This window comes from Solanum pennellii, chromosome 4 (genome assembly GCF_001406875.1).
Source record: "Solanum pennellii chromosome 4, SPENNV200".
NCBI lineage: Eukaryota > Viridiplantae > Streptophyta > Magnoliopsida > Solanales > Solanaceae > Solanum > Solanum pennellii.
In genome coordinates, this window is record NC_028640.1 from 66,007,248 (window position 1) to 66,023,552 (window position 16,305).

General features: G+C 33.6%; 1 protein-coding gene and 2 pseudogenes across 1 annotated transcript; 2 read left to right on the forward strand and 1 right to left on the reverse strand.

The window, feature by feature from the left end:
- The first annotated feature begins 1,544 nt into the window (after window positions 1–1,544).
- On the forward strand, window positions 1,545–3,899 carry LOC107016941 (bZIP transcription factor 17-like). The gene is made up of 2 exons (XM_027916787.1): window positions 1,545–3,012; window positions 3,407–3,899. The coding sequence occupies exons 1-2, from the start codon at window positions 1,545–1,547 to the stop codon at window positions 3,865–3,867; spliced, it is 1,929 nt and encodes a 642-aa protein (XP_027772588.1). The 3' UTR covers window positions 3,868–3,899.
- Window positions 3,900–10,043: 6,144 nt separating this feature from the next.
- Window positions 10,044–11,827, reverse strand: LOC107016942 (annotated as a pseudogene).
- A 30-nt stretch (window positions 11,828–11,857) lies between these two features.
- LOC107016943 lies at window positions 11,858–15,990 on the forward strand (annotated as a pseudogene).
- The last annotated feature ends 315 nt before the right edge of the window (window positions 15,991–16,305 follow it).

Below are 16,305 nucleotides of genomic sequence, written 5' to 3' on the forward strand. Positions count from 1 at the left end.
AATTTTGATGGACATCCCAAAAATACTATCAACTAATTGTTGGCGGAAGGAGAAAAATCAAAATGTTACATTCTTTCTCTAAATTTAATAAATGCATGTATTATATTTAACAAATTTACAAAAAAAATATGAACAGACGTATATATTATTACAAAACCCCAAATAGAGCACAAATAATAGGATTGTTTAGAATTTTGTTTAGATTTAGAAAAGCTTCATCAAATTAAGTGAAATTTAAAATTAACTTGCACTATCAGAAAAAATGTTCTTCTTTTCTTAGCCAACAATGCATTTTACGTCAAGATGACACTTCAATATTTTTATCCTCGTAGTTTCTAAAATTTAAAGAGAGTAATAATTAATAAAATAAATAAAAAAATTGTAGAATGAGATTGAAAGTGTAACACCAAAGTGACAAAAGAAAAAGATAACGTTTTCATTTCACAAAAATTAAAATACATCTAAATTCTATAATCCAAATGAATTAAAAATAAACGGTTAATTATGATGAAGAACAAGTATTATGCATACAAATACATAAATAATTTATAATCAATAAATTCTCCTCGTCATTTTTGTGCCTCAACTACCACAAAGTCACAACTTGAAAAGTATTCATCGGACAATAAATTTTAAACTCCTATCTTATCGGTTTTTTTATAAAAAAATTTAACGTACTTTCACATAATAATATGATGATTTAATTTACTATCTTGTTCATTCATGGTGTTTCATAAGAAGACAAGATTTATATTACATAAACTTATCGCAAGCAGTACCATGTGAAATAGATTGTTACTTACCTTTGTTTTTTTTAATCAAATGTGCAATTTGAGCATCAAGGCAGAGAAGCCGGTTAACAGTAAACCTCTTGCAATTATTCAGCAATTCATCAATATCATGAAAAATAAACTGTAGAGATCTCACTAAAAGCAATTAGCAATTATTCTGGCAAAATAAATCCACACAAAAAATAATAAGAGCCTACTTTGAAAAAGATCAAAAGCAAAAGTTGAAGAGTTTAATTGTAACTGCTCTCCTATAATATTATTATGAGATTCTGTAATGAGACTTTTCATTTTCTCCAAATATGAGATTATTTGAACTTAGACTCATTAATAAATATGATAGGAGTATTTTTTAATATTTAATTAATATTATACTTTATAATATTTTGTTTTAATCAAGAAAATAATAATTTAATTAATAAAGAGCTTAAGGACTTAAATTTTACTATCATGTAACTAAAATATTTATATTTAATTAAATAATTAATCAAATTTTAATTTAATAAAAGGGCAAAATGGTAATTCAACTTTTCACTTTGGAACTTCTCACTTATAATAATATATGATGATTTACAAAGTTATTTTTGAAACTTCAAGAATGTAAACTTCTATTTCTTTGATATCTACAAAAACTAATGGGTCAATCTTAACAATGTCGAAAAATAAAACTATAAAAGAAAAGTAACTCTCAGTTTCCTCTTTATTCCTAGATGCTCTCTCTCTAAATCTCTTATCAATTGCTGAAAACCTCTAGATATGGCCGATCCACCACCGGCGGAAGAAACAAACTTCATCGGGGAGTTCGATGCTCTTGCCGTTCAACCTCTTGACCGTACTTTTAACGCCCTACACATGACGGCAACATACCAAGAAAATGTTGAAGATTTCCCTATAGAATTTCAGAATGTCAATTTCAAGACTGATGATATAATTCTTTATGAATCATTCAATGATATCTTTCCAAACCCGACCAATGATGATGCATTTCAAAACCCTAGTTGTCTGCCAGACTTTCTCGGGTCAGAGTTGGGCTTGGACTCGAGTCAAATGAACCCGCATAGCTTTTGTCAACCTGAGAGTCAACTGATGGGGATTCCTGATGATGCTTCTAGACCATTCAATTCGACCTCAGAATATTGTCTCGGGAAAGCTCCGGTTTCGAACAAATTGGAACATTTTCCCCTAAATTTAGGAAATAATTCAGTAAAAGGCGGAGTTGACGAAAAGAGGATGGATAGAAAAATTAGGAACAAGGTAAGTGCTCACTTATCAAGGCAAAGAAAAAAGCATTATGTTAAGGAGTTAGAGAATAAATTCAGAATATTTCATTCAACAATTCAACATTTGAATGCAAATTTATCTTATGCAATGGCAGAAAATATAACTCTAAAAGCACAACTTGGAGGTAATGGTGTACCTACTCAAGTGCCGCCACCCCTAGGGATTAATCCCTATCCTCCTCCATGGATGTCATATACACCATACTATATGATGAACCGACAAGGATATCAAGTGCCACTGGTTCCCATTCCAAAGTTGAAATCACAGGCACTAGCACCCGCGCCAAAAAGTAACAAGGAAGTTGAGAAAAAGAAGAGTGGGGTTAAAACAAAGAAAGTTGTCAGTGTTAGCTTCCTTGGTGTGTTGTTCTTCATCTTGCTCTTTGGTGGATTGGTTCCTTTATTGAAAGGCAGATATGGAGATATGAGGGAACCATTCATGAGTGGAGAGTCTTTTGTGAGCGGATTTTATGAAAAACATCATGAAAGAGTTTTGACTATTGACGAGCCTGTGAATGGGACTGGTTATTCTGGGAAATATGATGGAAAAAATCATAGCTCACATTGTGGCCAGAGAGGTCAGGGTGAAAGCAATAAGCAAAATACCAATAAGGCTGGAGATGAGTTTGTTCATGTGGGAAATGGTAGTGATCCTTTGGTAGCCTCTCTGTATGTCCCAAGGAATGATAAACTTGTTGAGATTGATGGGAGCTTGATAATTCAGTCTATATTGGCAAGTGAGAAAGCCATGGCATTTCATGGAAGTGCTGAAAAGAAAAATAAAGAGGCAGGCCTTGCAGTTCCTGGTGATATAGCCCCTACTATCCCAGCAGTCCATCCTCGCCTTTATCGAAGTCCTGAAGTGGGACAAAGAACTCTTGGATCTGATGAGAACGAGAATGTAAAGTCAACTATACTGCGGTGGTACCTTGAAGGTGTTGCCGGTAAGTGTTGTTCAATTTAGACCGACTCTATTTATTCTTATCTTTGTGATATGTGTGAGCAGTTTAAGGACTTCATATCATTTAAATTCATGTTTTTCTTCTTTTTTTCCCTTTTAAGTTTAAATATTCTATTAATTCTTATATTTGTGATAGAAATGAATTCCTCTAGCTATTACACCCTAAACAACTTTCGAAGGAGGCAAATCTGGTTATCTATTGCTTTTTTGAGTGTTTGCTTTGAGAATTATGGCATTTTGAATTGCTTTGAGTCTCTTAATTCTAAATCTGACATTACTGTATCGTCCTCATAGTATATGTTTTAAGTAAATTTATGGTTTGGAGAAGTCTTCTACTTTCTAGTATTTTAATTTATTTTTTGTGTTCATCTGGGCAGGACCTTTGTTGAGTTCAGGCATGTGTACAGAAGTGTTCCAGTTTGACGCATCATCTTCTGCTCGAGAAGCCATAGTTCCTGTTACCAATGTTCGAGATACATCTATGGAAGAAAGGCATAACGACACACGTCTTCACAGAAATAGAAGGATCCTCAATGGTCCTCCAGTTTCCCTTTCTAGACCCTCTCACAACATTTCTGAAGAACAAACTGGAACAAATGGAAAGCAAGAGAATCCCAACAGGAACAAGTCACTTTCTTCCTTGGTAGTGTCTGTTCTGGTTGATGGTGATGGTGATGGAATCATGCGTCCAAAGTCCGTCTCTCGAATATTCGTTCTTGTGCTTATTGATAGTGTCAAATATGTCACCAATTCTTGCATGCTTCCATTTATTGATAGTGCTCATGTAGCAAGAGCATCATCAAAAAAACAATTTTGTAGATACCATAAGATCTACTAATAGTCCTCATTAACTTATGGAGGTGATGGTTGTCTTCTTTATGTGTCATGTTTCTGCAATAATGATACATTATCTATCTTTAATTATTGAAAGAAGAAAGCGAACAATCCTTTAAGTTATATGTATTGTTAATTATGTCTCTTATTAATACCCCTGTATAATATTTGAGGAAACTATAATTCCTATTAGTTAAGGAGACCCTTTGTCGTAATAGATTTGGAAAAGGAAAATAATGTCCTTAGAGGATTTAGAAAACATTTTCCTTATAGGTTTGGGACTACTTGTCATCTTTATATAGGGTATGTACGTAGTTGAGGATTCTAAAGCATTTTAAAACTTGTTCTCTTTCTTTCTTAGTGGAGAACTCTCTCTGTTTTTGCTTAGAGGAGTAGGACTAGTCGAATTTCATTAAATCTTGTGTTATTCTTCTTCTCTATTTTCTTTGTTTGTGATTGTGTGCTAGTTAATCCACAATATTTCCGCATCATTTATTAAGTGTAGAATGATTATACAACCACACATCCAACAGAAAGAGAAAAGAAAGGATAAAAGAGAACACATGACCATAAATAAAAATTGAGGTATTTAGAAATTAATTTAAACTAGGTAAATTGACTGCGCTTCGCCAGTGGTGAACTACGTCAATAATGTATTTACGAACATTTGATAATATAAGTGTTTTTATTTAGGTACAACCCTACAATAAATTGTCAAGAATGTTTTACCCAAAGATGAAATGAATTATTTTTTAATCTTAAAACCAAAAATATTTGATTCTAAATTTTTATGTATTTTGTTATTAATGTATCATTTTATTGTAATTACTCATCACCAAAGTCTTTAGAAAATATATATGATTGTTTTATTGTCTATAATATATTTGTATTTTAAAAAATTGGTATAAACATTTTATTCATCAATTACGATAGTTTTTTTTCCTATTAAAGACCTCTACATATAAAATATAAATATTATACATCTTATATAATTAGTTGTGTACTTGATAACTTAATCATTATTTAAAAGGACATCTCTTGGAGTTCAATGAAATAACATATTTCGCTCAAATAATTTGGATTAAATGATGTCTTGGCAAGTCCCTTATTCAAAATTATTCGTAGTCGATGACACTACTTTGATATCCAAAAGGCATATTTTGTTATTTATGTTTCGATCAATATGGTTAAAACTTTATTTTTTGCGAGTTTAATCTAATATCTATAAGGATATAATTATTTCCTTAATATTTCACTATTATGGATTCATCCTACTTTGACTCTAATCAACCATTTGAAAGCAAATTTTTGTTTAAGGCTGAGTACAGTACTTACCATCCCACTGCATTTCTTTATTTTTTAAATGTCACTAGATCGATTGAATGTCTTGATAAGATAGAAAGTTGAATAACTAAAACTCTAAGACAGTGTGAAATCACCATTACTTTGAACACTCAAAAGTTCATTCTTGGACACCCCATTGTCTTTTAGCCATTGAAAACATTAAAGTCATTTATTTTAAAAGTTAAAGAATTATAATCTACATGACACCAATAATCTAATGATTACATAAAACTCTTGGTTAACATATTTCAACAAAATGAACAAAAGCATAAATATAAACAACAAAGATTAAAACATGTACTCAAAAATAGAAATTAATAACATAAGCATAAATTAATGATTGTAAAAAATATACCAGGTTCAGTAATAATAGAATAAATGCTTATTTATACACAACAAAGGATAGTGTGAATAAATATTTATTGCGTTTTATCAAAAAGGTCACAAGTTTTTAAAAAGTTAAAACCTTTCATAATGGCCACAAATTTTATGAAATAATATTTTAAACCTATCGGTAATTAAAACTAAAACACTATACTATCACTTATTCATAATAACATAAGCATAGATTAATAATTGTAAAATTACATACCAAGATCTGTAATTTTACAATTAATTTTAAACAATGATATCAGCAAGTCACTCAACATGAACAAATATTTAGTTGTGAAGAAGAAGAAAAGGAGGTTTAGAATTTTAATTGTTTTCAAATGAGACGAAAAACCTCTATTTATATACAATAAAGGACAACACGAAAAAATGTTTATTATGCCTTATCAGAAATGTTACAACAATTTGGAAAAGTTGCAATCCTTCGGAAAGGTCACAACTATTTGGAAAAGTTACAACCCTTATGAAAGGTCACAATCTTACTTTTCAAAAAAGTCGCAACTCTTCATAAAAGTCGTAACTCTTTATAAAAGACACAACTTTTCATAAAAGTCACAACTCTTCATTAAAGTCGCAACTATTTATAAAAGTCATAATTTTTCATGAAAGGGAAAGGCTAGTTTTGGAAATAAATAAATTTAAAAGGGAGTTCTTGTTTGTGGTGGAGCCACGTAGGCGGACCTAAGATTTTATTTTATATCTATATGTATTTCTGGGTCGTACCGATGTAGTAGTGGATGAACATGCTTATTGGAACTAGGATCAGGAGAAAATTGAGAAATGCTGGGTTTTAGAAAGTGTGTCGACTGCCTGAAATCCAATCATTTGGCTTTGAAAATTCAGAAGAAGATGAAGAGTAAGACAGGGAATCCTCACTTGATTCGCCAATTTTGAACACAATGTTCCTTTCTGAGATATCAAAGATGTAATGTTGCAATCTCGAAACCAAATAGCTATCAAGAAGCATCAAGACATGAAGTTTGATTAAAGTTATGAAGGAGGAGATTGGTATGATCGAGAATAATGATACTTGGAAGCTAATTGATAAACCCAAAGTCAGGAATTGTTTGAAAGAAAAGGAAGAACTTCAAGTCTACAAGGTGTAAACAACTATGTTGCTCGGACTCTTCAAAAAAGTGAATGGGTGCGTGTCGAATTCTCCAAAAGTAGCGTATTTTTGGAGAATCCGACAATAGGAAATCACTATTGTAAATTGCTACAGAAATCTGAAGACCGAAGTGTTCTTGAGCTCTATATAATTCTCTAGATATTTCATTAAATAAGATCTATATATAAATAAAGTGAGAATTAAAACCACATATTAAGCAAAATATCTCACACTAAACTATACACATATGTGGCTTATTAACCACCACTCATTTTAAATCAAAAGACTTGTCTACTATAAATTATCTACAATCTAGAAGTTTCTAAAGAAATCGTAATTTCCTAACAAAAATGTAATAGGGTGAAGCGGGTTTATAGAACCAAACTTAATGCAGATAGCTAAGTTTATAAATACAAAGCAAGGCTTGTTGAGAAAGGTTATGTGAAAATTGAAGGTATGGATAATCGATACACATTTGCACATGTTGCACGACATGATACAATAAGGTTATATTCTTTGGAAGCTCAATCAAATTGGAAGTTGTATCATCTAGATGTGAAATCGACATTCTTAAGCGGACAGTTGCAGGAGGAGATTTATGTTAACCAACTAGAAAACTTTTATGTTCCAGGAATGGAGGATTAAGTGTACAAGATTCATAAGGCTGTATATGGATTTAAGTAAACTCCTCGAGCCTGGTACAATAAGATTGATGCTCATCTCATTTATTATGGACTCAAAAGAAGTTTAAATGAAGCCACTTTATATGTAAAGAAGGCTAAAGGAGGAGATGTTCTTGCGGTGTCACTCTATGTTGGTGATCTCCGTTAACAGGAAGCAATATAATGATGCTATGGTGAATTTTCAAGCAAGAAACGGAGACCAAATTTGAAATGTCCTATTTGGGTGAAATGAGTTGGCTTAAAGGAATGGAGATTCATCAAGATACATAAGGAATCTTCATTTCTTAGAGAAAATAACAGGGGATGTTCTTAAAAGGTTCAAGATTGAGAGGTTCAAGCATGTCCCGACCCCACTGGTTCACAATGAAAAGATTCAAAAGTTTGAAGGAGGTGTAGGGCTGATCCAACAGTTTCTACTAGTCTAGTTGGTAGTTTGATGTATTTGATAGCAACAAGAACCTATCTCATATCCGCGACAAGTCTTCTATTGAGGTTTATGTTAGCTCCAAGTCAAGATCATCTTGGTGTTGCTAAACGAACATTGAGATATATCAAAGGAACCGTTGATTGTGGTATTTAGTTTAAAAAGGAAGAGCAAGGGAAAATATCGATGGGTTATTCGGATAGTGATTATGCAAGAAGTGTCGGTAATATGAGAAGCACATTTGGATATGCTTTTACACTTGGTTGGACATGATGTTCTCATGGAATTGAAAAAAGCAAGAAGTAGTAGCTCAATTTTATGCAGAAGCAGAATACGTTGTTGTTGTTGGTGCAACTAATCAAGCTCTATAGTCAGGAAAGATTCTAAGTGATCTGGAGCAAAATCTTATTGGATCTACTGTCATTAAGGTTGACAACAAGTCAGCAATATCTACAGCCAAAAATCTAGTTCAACATGGCTGCAGCAAGCATATAAAAGTGAGGTTTCATTCCATCAGACAAGCAGAGAAGAATGGTGAAGTTACACTTATTCATTGCAGCTCATATCAGCAGATTGCAGATATTATAACCAAGGCTCTTCATGAGGGAGAATTTGAAGTTGTAAGGACTAAGTTGAGAGTATCTAAGAAAAATCTCTAGGAGAAGTGTTAGAAAATGAGATATTTCTAAATAGTCTTTTGTTTAATGGTTGTTTTTAAATATTGTATTTAGTTTGTAAAGGAAAGATTACCCTTGGTTTATGGAATATGTTTTTTAAGAATGTACAGTAGTGGTTGGATAGGTATGATCTCTATTAACTTTTGAAAACTTTTATAGCTACTAGTTTTTGGGCCTGCACGTGTGTCCCATATATTTTTTCTAGAGAGATAAAAAGATTACAACTAAATAACTATGACGACATTCAAAAATTCATAGTCTAATAATGAGAAAAATCAAATAAAAAAGAAAAGAAAAAATACAACATACACATCCTTCTTAAGACTTTGTCATAAAAATATAGATGAAAGAAGAAATATAAAATCACTACATAATATTCTGAGTTCTTATCAGCACCTTTTTCGACAATCAATTAAAATTCAAGAATCTTTTCCACTAAGTCCAACTAGGGGTTATGACAGTGATTTGGGTGATGATTCTTTTGATGGGGATGAGGAAGAAAATATGTTGGACATATGCTTTGATAAAGTGGCTAGGGATGGGGATATCTCAACTCGACATCAAGGAAGTGGAAGCAACAAAAACAAAAAGAAGACACATGGAAGACAACACAGTTGGGATGGTAAAGTGACAGGATAGTTTGTTCCAAGACACCTATCGATGCGACTGATTAAACAGAACCATATGACAATGTCAATAGCTTCAACAAGATCCAATACATCCAAGAAGAAGTGATGAACTATCATGTTGGACAGAATTGAAGAAGACAAGATGAAAATACTTCAAGTTACTCTAGATGGTCTATGTGTCATTTTTAATTCACACATTTGTAAAAGTTGAGGTTGATAACTCAACTATCATCTTCGATTTTATATTTGTGCATTTTTCAAGTATTCTGATTTGTAATATCATCATAGAGTGTATTACAAATTCTGTGATTATCATAGAATACCTAGTTCTCTCTAACTCTTATTTTTTTTCATGATTAGTAGAGGTCTGTTGCCTCATTAGGATTGACAAGGTAAGGCCTAACCCCCCTTTCTTGTACTTATTTCTATTGAAGATTTTTATTTTTTATTAAAAAATTATTAAAAAATAATAATATTAATTTCATGTTACCTTATAAATATAAGCTCTTAAACAGAAAAGAAAATAAATTTACTTGTCCAAATAATATTGAGCACTAAAGCAATAATTTTGTTTACAGAAAGAAGAGAATTGTAATTTACTATTCTTTTGTACACCTTTATATAGTGTAAGCAAGATAAGAAATTAGAGTAATATATAATTATTAATACTAATTACAGGTGGAACTCAAAGGATGAAACTAATGAGGTTGAAATACGAAAATACTATAATACAAATAATGTATTGAAGAACTTCTATAGGTAGCATCTCTTAATAATTGAAAGTTGTGAATATGAAAAGAATGAGAGTTATAAATCCTTAACTAGAAAGGTTAGTTTTTAGTAAGATATACTAGTCATTGAGCTGCAGATTAGGACATTCTAAGTGTTATAAAGGCATAGAGAAATATATAGTCATATATAAGATTTACTCAAAAATGATTAAAGTAGTTGGCAATTCATGCCTCCCCATTTTTCTTATGAGCACTTCTCCGTGAGATTCCATTGCTTTCTCACTTGCCAATACATACTCAATTATCAACTTCTCGTCAACCTTAACAAGTGTATCATTCCTCGGGACATACAAGGAGGCTTCCAGAGGATTAGTGCCACTGCCCACGTAAATAAACTCGTCCCAGCCTTATTGGTATTTTCTTGATTGCTTTTACCCTGACCTTCCCAGATACAATGTGAGCTATGATCTATTCCACCATATTTCCCAGAATAACTAGTCCCATTCCCAGGCCCGTCAATAGTAAAAAATCTTCCATGATGTTTGTCAAAAAATCCACTTACAAGAATCTCCACTCATAAATCATTCCCTCGTACCTCCATATCTTACATTCAAAAAAGGAACAAACCCACCAAGAGCAGCATGAAGAACAACACACCAAAGAAGCTAATACTAGAGACTTTCTTTGTTTTCGCCTCACTCTTCTTTTTCTCCACTGTCTTTCTACTTTTTGACATTGGCGCTGCTACCTGTGGTTTAAACTTTAGAAAGGGAACCAATGACACTTGTGATCCTTGTGTCTTCATCATATAAGATTGTATATATGAAATCCATGGAGGAGGATTGGGATACATCCCGAGGGGTGGCAACACCTGAGGAGGTACACCAATACCTCCAAATTGTGTCTTTAGAGTTACATTTTCCGCCATTTTGTAGAATATATTTTCATTCAAATGTTTAATGAAGTATTCTTACTTTATCCTCTAACTCCTGAACGAAATGTTTTTTTCTTTGTCTTGACGAGTGAGCACTTCCTCTATTCCTAATTAATCTAGCAATCCTCTTTTTATCCTCATAATTAACATTGTCTCTCAAAGAAAATATAGTGGATTTTTGGGGTATGCTTACATTAATTGAGTCTTCACTACCCTTTCCCCTTTTAACAATAGCCATATTTACTTATATTAGCATGATTTTCTGTGCTACAACTCCACCTTTTACTGAATTATTTCCTAATTTCGGAGAAGAATGTACTGATTTGTTCAAGTTTGCTAGATTATTTAGCCCTTTTGTGAAATTGGAACCACAATTTAGAGACGACACTTACAAGTACCCAGAGACATCGGTGGAAACCTGATGCAATGACGGAGACACTTTATACAAAACTCCTAAACTGCTCCAACTATGAAATAGCGCAAATGATGACATGTCCATAACCATCACACTTCCTGATGCCTGATTTACGGCAAAATTTGTCATTTCATTCGACATTACTCGTCATTTCTAGAAGAAATGCTAAAATTCCCAATCAATTCATTCCCAGGTTGACCCATGCAATTATGGTCCATCTGGACCGGAGCCCGGAGCTTCCCTGAGACAATGTCTCAAGGTAGAATTGAATGTTCCACAAGCATCATGAAAACTCTCCATCAGTTGACTCCTAGGTTGACCAAAGCTATTTGGGTCCATTTGACCCGACTGCAAACATAGCTCTGACCCCAGACAATCAGGTAGGTAATAAGGAATTTAAAACACATTATTATCGGTAGGTTTGAAAAAATATCATCAAATGATGCATCAAAAATGATGTCATCAATCGAGAAATCTATGTTTCAAAATTTCATAGAAAAAACATTGATGTTTTCTTCGTATGTAACGGTCATGTGTTGGGCATAGAAAGTATGGTCAAGTTGTGAAACTGCAAGACCATCAAAGTGCCCGATGAGGTTCGCTTCATCCATTGACGATGGATCACCCATATCAACAATTTTTCCAACTATCATTAACTAATGGGACCATTGTGATCCTGCACTTCTATATATATTATATGTTATACTAGTACTCTTGATTTTAGAGGACTCAAATAGGTTAAAAATACATAAATAGAAAGATTCATTTTTATAATATATACTAGTTATTGAACTCTAAATTATGGCCTTTTATGTGTGAAATCTAGAGGCATAGAGAAAAAAAATAGAATTAAATAGTTCTTGGATCACATATTTACACCCCTTCATTGAAAAAATAACAATCCTTCCTCAAGGTTTGATTTTTAAAAGAGGATTCTTGTATGGACAAGCTCTTATTGGTAAAATACACAATACCAACTAATCAAACAACCTTACAAATTATTTTTTTGAAACTTTAAGAATCTTAATTCATATTTCTAAGGTATGATATCTACAATATCTAATAAATCAATCTTAACAATTTTGAAAACTAAAACTTTAAAAGAAAAGTAAATGTAAGTTTCCTTTATATTCCTACTCTGTCTCTCGCTAAGTCTGTTATCAATTGCTATACAAATTCTAGATATGGCTGATCCATCACTAGCAGATGAAGCACACCTCATCTGGTCTTCAATGGTCTTGCAGTTCCACCACTTGACCATACTTTTTACGCCCTACACATGACAACAACATATAAAGAAAATTTTGTGGATTTTTCATTGAAATTTCAGAACATTGATTTCTCAACTGATGACATCATTTTTGATGCATCATTCAATGATATTTTCCCAAACCCTACTAATGATGATGCGTTTCAAATGCCTAGATATCTGTTTGATTATCTAAGATCAGAAACTAGGTTTGGAATCGGGTTAGATATACCCAAAAAACTTTGGTCAACCTGGGAACCAACCGATGGGGAGCTTTGGCAATGCTTCTGGAACTTTCAAGTCAACTTAGGGAGATTGTCAATCTGGGATCGAACCTGGTCCACATGAACCCTAATTGCTTTGGTCAACTTGAGAATGAATTGATTGGGAATTTTAGAAATTCTTATACAAATATTATGTTGACGCCAGAGGAAATAAGCAATATTGCCGGCAATCAGGCAGCGAGAGGTGATGGTTAAAGACATGTCACCACCAGGAGTACTTCATAGTTAGAGCCGCTCGGTACTTTTGTATGAAGTGTCTCCATTTTTGCAACAAGTTTCAAGAGATGTCTCCGGGTACTTGATTGTGTCATCTACAAATTTTTTTCCATTCTCTCAAAAGGGTTGAATATAATCTGTCAAATTCTAAGAAATTGGTACATTTTTCTCCGAAGTTAGGAAGTAATTCACTAAAAGGTGGAGTTGTAGAACAGAAACTCAATCATAATATAATAAACTGTAGCTATTTGTGAAAAGGAAAAAGGGTAGTGAAAACTCGAATAATGTAAGCAAACACCAAAAATACACCATATTTTCCTGGTGTGACAATGTTAATTATGACGAGGATAAAAAGAGGATGGCTAGAAAAATTAGGAACAGGGGAAGTGCTCACCTGTCGAGGAAAAGATAAAAAACATTATGTTGAGGATTTAGAGAATAAGTTTAAAATACTTCATTCAACAATCTAACATTTGAATGGAAAGATATACTATAAAATGGCAAAAAATATAACTCTAAAGGCACAACTTGGAGGTACTGGTGTACCTCCTCAAGTGCAGCCACCCCCCGAGATGTAGCACCGTCCTCCTCCATCGATGTCATTTACTCAACCTTATATGATGAAGCGACAAGGATCACAAGTGTCATTGATTCCCATTCCAAAGTTTAAACCACAGGCAGTGGGGCCCGCGCCAAAAGTTTGCAAGAACGTGGATAAAAAGAAGAGTGGCGTGAAAACAAATAAGTTTGCTAGTGTTATATTTGTTGGCGTGTTGTTCTTCATTCTTCTCTTTGGTGGGTTGGTTCCTTCATTGAAAGTGATATATGGAGGTATGAGAGAACCATTTACGAGAGGAGATTCTTTTGTGAGTGGAACTGGTTATTCTGGGAAATACAGTGGAAAAGATCATAGCTCACTTTGTGACTGGGGAGGTCAGGGTGAAAGCAATCAACAAAATACAAATAAAGTTGCGAAAGAGTTTACCTGGGCAATGATAGTGATCCTCTGGTAGCCTCTTTGTACGCACCGAGGAATGATAAACTTGGTGAGATTGTCGGGAATCAATAATTCAGTCAGTGTTGGCAAGTGATAAAGCCATAGAATCTCATGGAAGCGTTGATAAGAAAAATAGAGAGGTAATCCTCACAGTTCCTGGAGAGTTATCACTTGTTGTCCCAGGAATTCGTTCTCACCTTTATCAAAGCCCCGTAGGGGAACAAAGGACTTTTGGATCTAAGGAGAAAGAGAATGTTAAGTCAACTATGCAGCAAAGGTACCTTGAAGCCTTACCAGTGAGTGCTTTTCAATATTTGTGATATTAGTGAGCAGACTTTATATCATTTAAATTCATATTTTGCATTTTTATTTTTATTTGTTTAGATTTGTCTTTGTTACACAAAATAGGATTGTAATTTCCTTTTTTCTTCTATGTTCGGCTAACATAGTCATGTCTCTTTCAAATTGGTAAACTTTCTCCCTCTATGGTGGATTATATACAGAACTATGTTTTGATGAACATGATAAAGATTCATGGGAACAACACAAGTCCTTGATGATAGAAAGTTTAGCACTTCAACAAATGTTTTATGGACTTCATATCATTCAAATTCATGTTTCGTTTTTCCCTGCCTTCTTTTTTTAAGTTTAAATTCGTGATACAAATGTATTCCTCTAGCTATTTCACCCTAAACAACTTTTCGGAGGAGGGGGGGTTGCGAATCTGGTTATCAATTTTTTGCTTTGAGAATTTAGGCATCTCGAATTGCTAGGAAATACTTTTTCCCCGTAGAGTTCCTTATTCTCTATCTGACCACATTGAATCCTCGCCATTGTATATGTTCGAAGAAAATTAATGGTTTTGGAGAAGCCTTCCGCTTTCCAGTCTTTTAATTCATTTTTTGTGTTCATTTAGGCAGGACCTTTGTTGAGTTCAGGCATGTGTACAAAAAATGTTTTAGTTCGATGCGTCAACTTTTGCTCCAGAAGCCATGGTTCTTATTACCAATTCTAGAGATATATCTATGGAAGAAAGTCAGAACGACATGCGTCTCCACAAAAATAGAAGGGTCCACAATGGTCCTCTAGTTTCCCTTTCTAGACCCTCTCACAACATTTCTGAAGAACAAATTGGGACAAATGGAAATTAAGAGAACTTTGGTGGAAACAAGTCACTTTTTTCTATGGTGGTATCTGAAGTTCTCTTGCATTCCATTTGTTCAAGTTTGTTTTTCAAAAATGTTGAGGATCCTTCTATTTCTGTGGACACACGTGACATTCTACCTTTCTTCCATAGGTATATTTCTACCATTGGTACCAAGAACTATGGCTCCCAGAGCCGAAGATGACCCATCAAACTTGAACACTTCTGTACAACATGCCTGATCTCAACAAAACTCCTATTCAAATGAACACACACACACACAAAAAAAAACAAATTAAAAAATACTAGAAAGCTTAATGCTTCTCCAAACCATTAATTTTTTTGGGACATATATTACAACGAGGATACAATGAGATAGATATAGCCATAAATCTGGTTATCAATTTTTTGCTTTGAGAATTTTGGCATCTTGAATTGCTAGCAATGACTTTTTCCCCGTAGAGTCGCTTAATTCTCTATCTGACTACATTGAATCCTCGTCATTGTATATGTTCGAAGCAAATCTATGGTTTCGGAGAAGCCTCCTGCTTTCCAGTCTTTTAATTCATTTTTGGTGTTCATTTGGGCTGGACCTTTGTTGAGTTCAGGCATGTGTACAAAAGTGTTTCAGTTCGATGCGTCATCTTCTGCTCCAGAAACCATGGTTCTTCTTACCAATTTTAGAGAAATATCTGTGGAAGAAAGGCAGAACGACACGCGTCTCCACAAAAATAGAAGGGTCCACAATGGTCCTCTAGTTTCCATTTCTAGACCCTCTCACAACATTTCTGAAGAACAAATATGGGACAAATGGAAAGTAAGAGAACTTCTGTGGGAATAAGTCACTTTCTTCTATGGTAGTATCTGGAGTTCTCTTTGATAGAATGTATGCCTTCACTTAACAGTAATGGACCAGGTCCCTTACTACAATAATGAGTAAAACAGGAAGTTAAATGCAGTAAAATCAACACAATGATTTTACGTGGAAACCTCCTTGCTTAAGGGAGTAAAACCACGACCTGTCTCACAGGATTTTCAATCGTTTTCACTAATCTTCAAAAGCAAAAGCGAAACACGATTACACCAAACGTAAGAAAGAGTTATCAATCTTACCGTTAAGCAATAGTCCTCTATTGCTTAACAAGCCTAAGTAGAAAAACAATCTACCCACTAAGCTATCCCACCTGGACAACCTAGACTTTGACACAACACACCAA

What these genes read in the sequence shown, in the direction of transcription:
- LOC107016941 (XM_027916787.1), top strand. Translation starts at nt 1,545, where the DNA reads ATGGCCGATCCACCACCGGCGGAAGAAACAAACTTCATCGGGGAGTTC. An exon ending in GTACCTTGAAGGTGTTGCCG is followed by an intron (nt 3,013 to 3,406) that starts GTAAGTGTTGTT and finishes TCATCTGGGCAG; the next exon opens with GACCTTTGTTGAGTTCAGGC.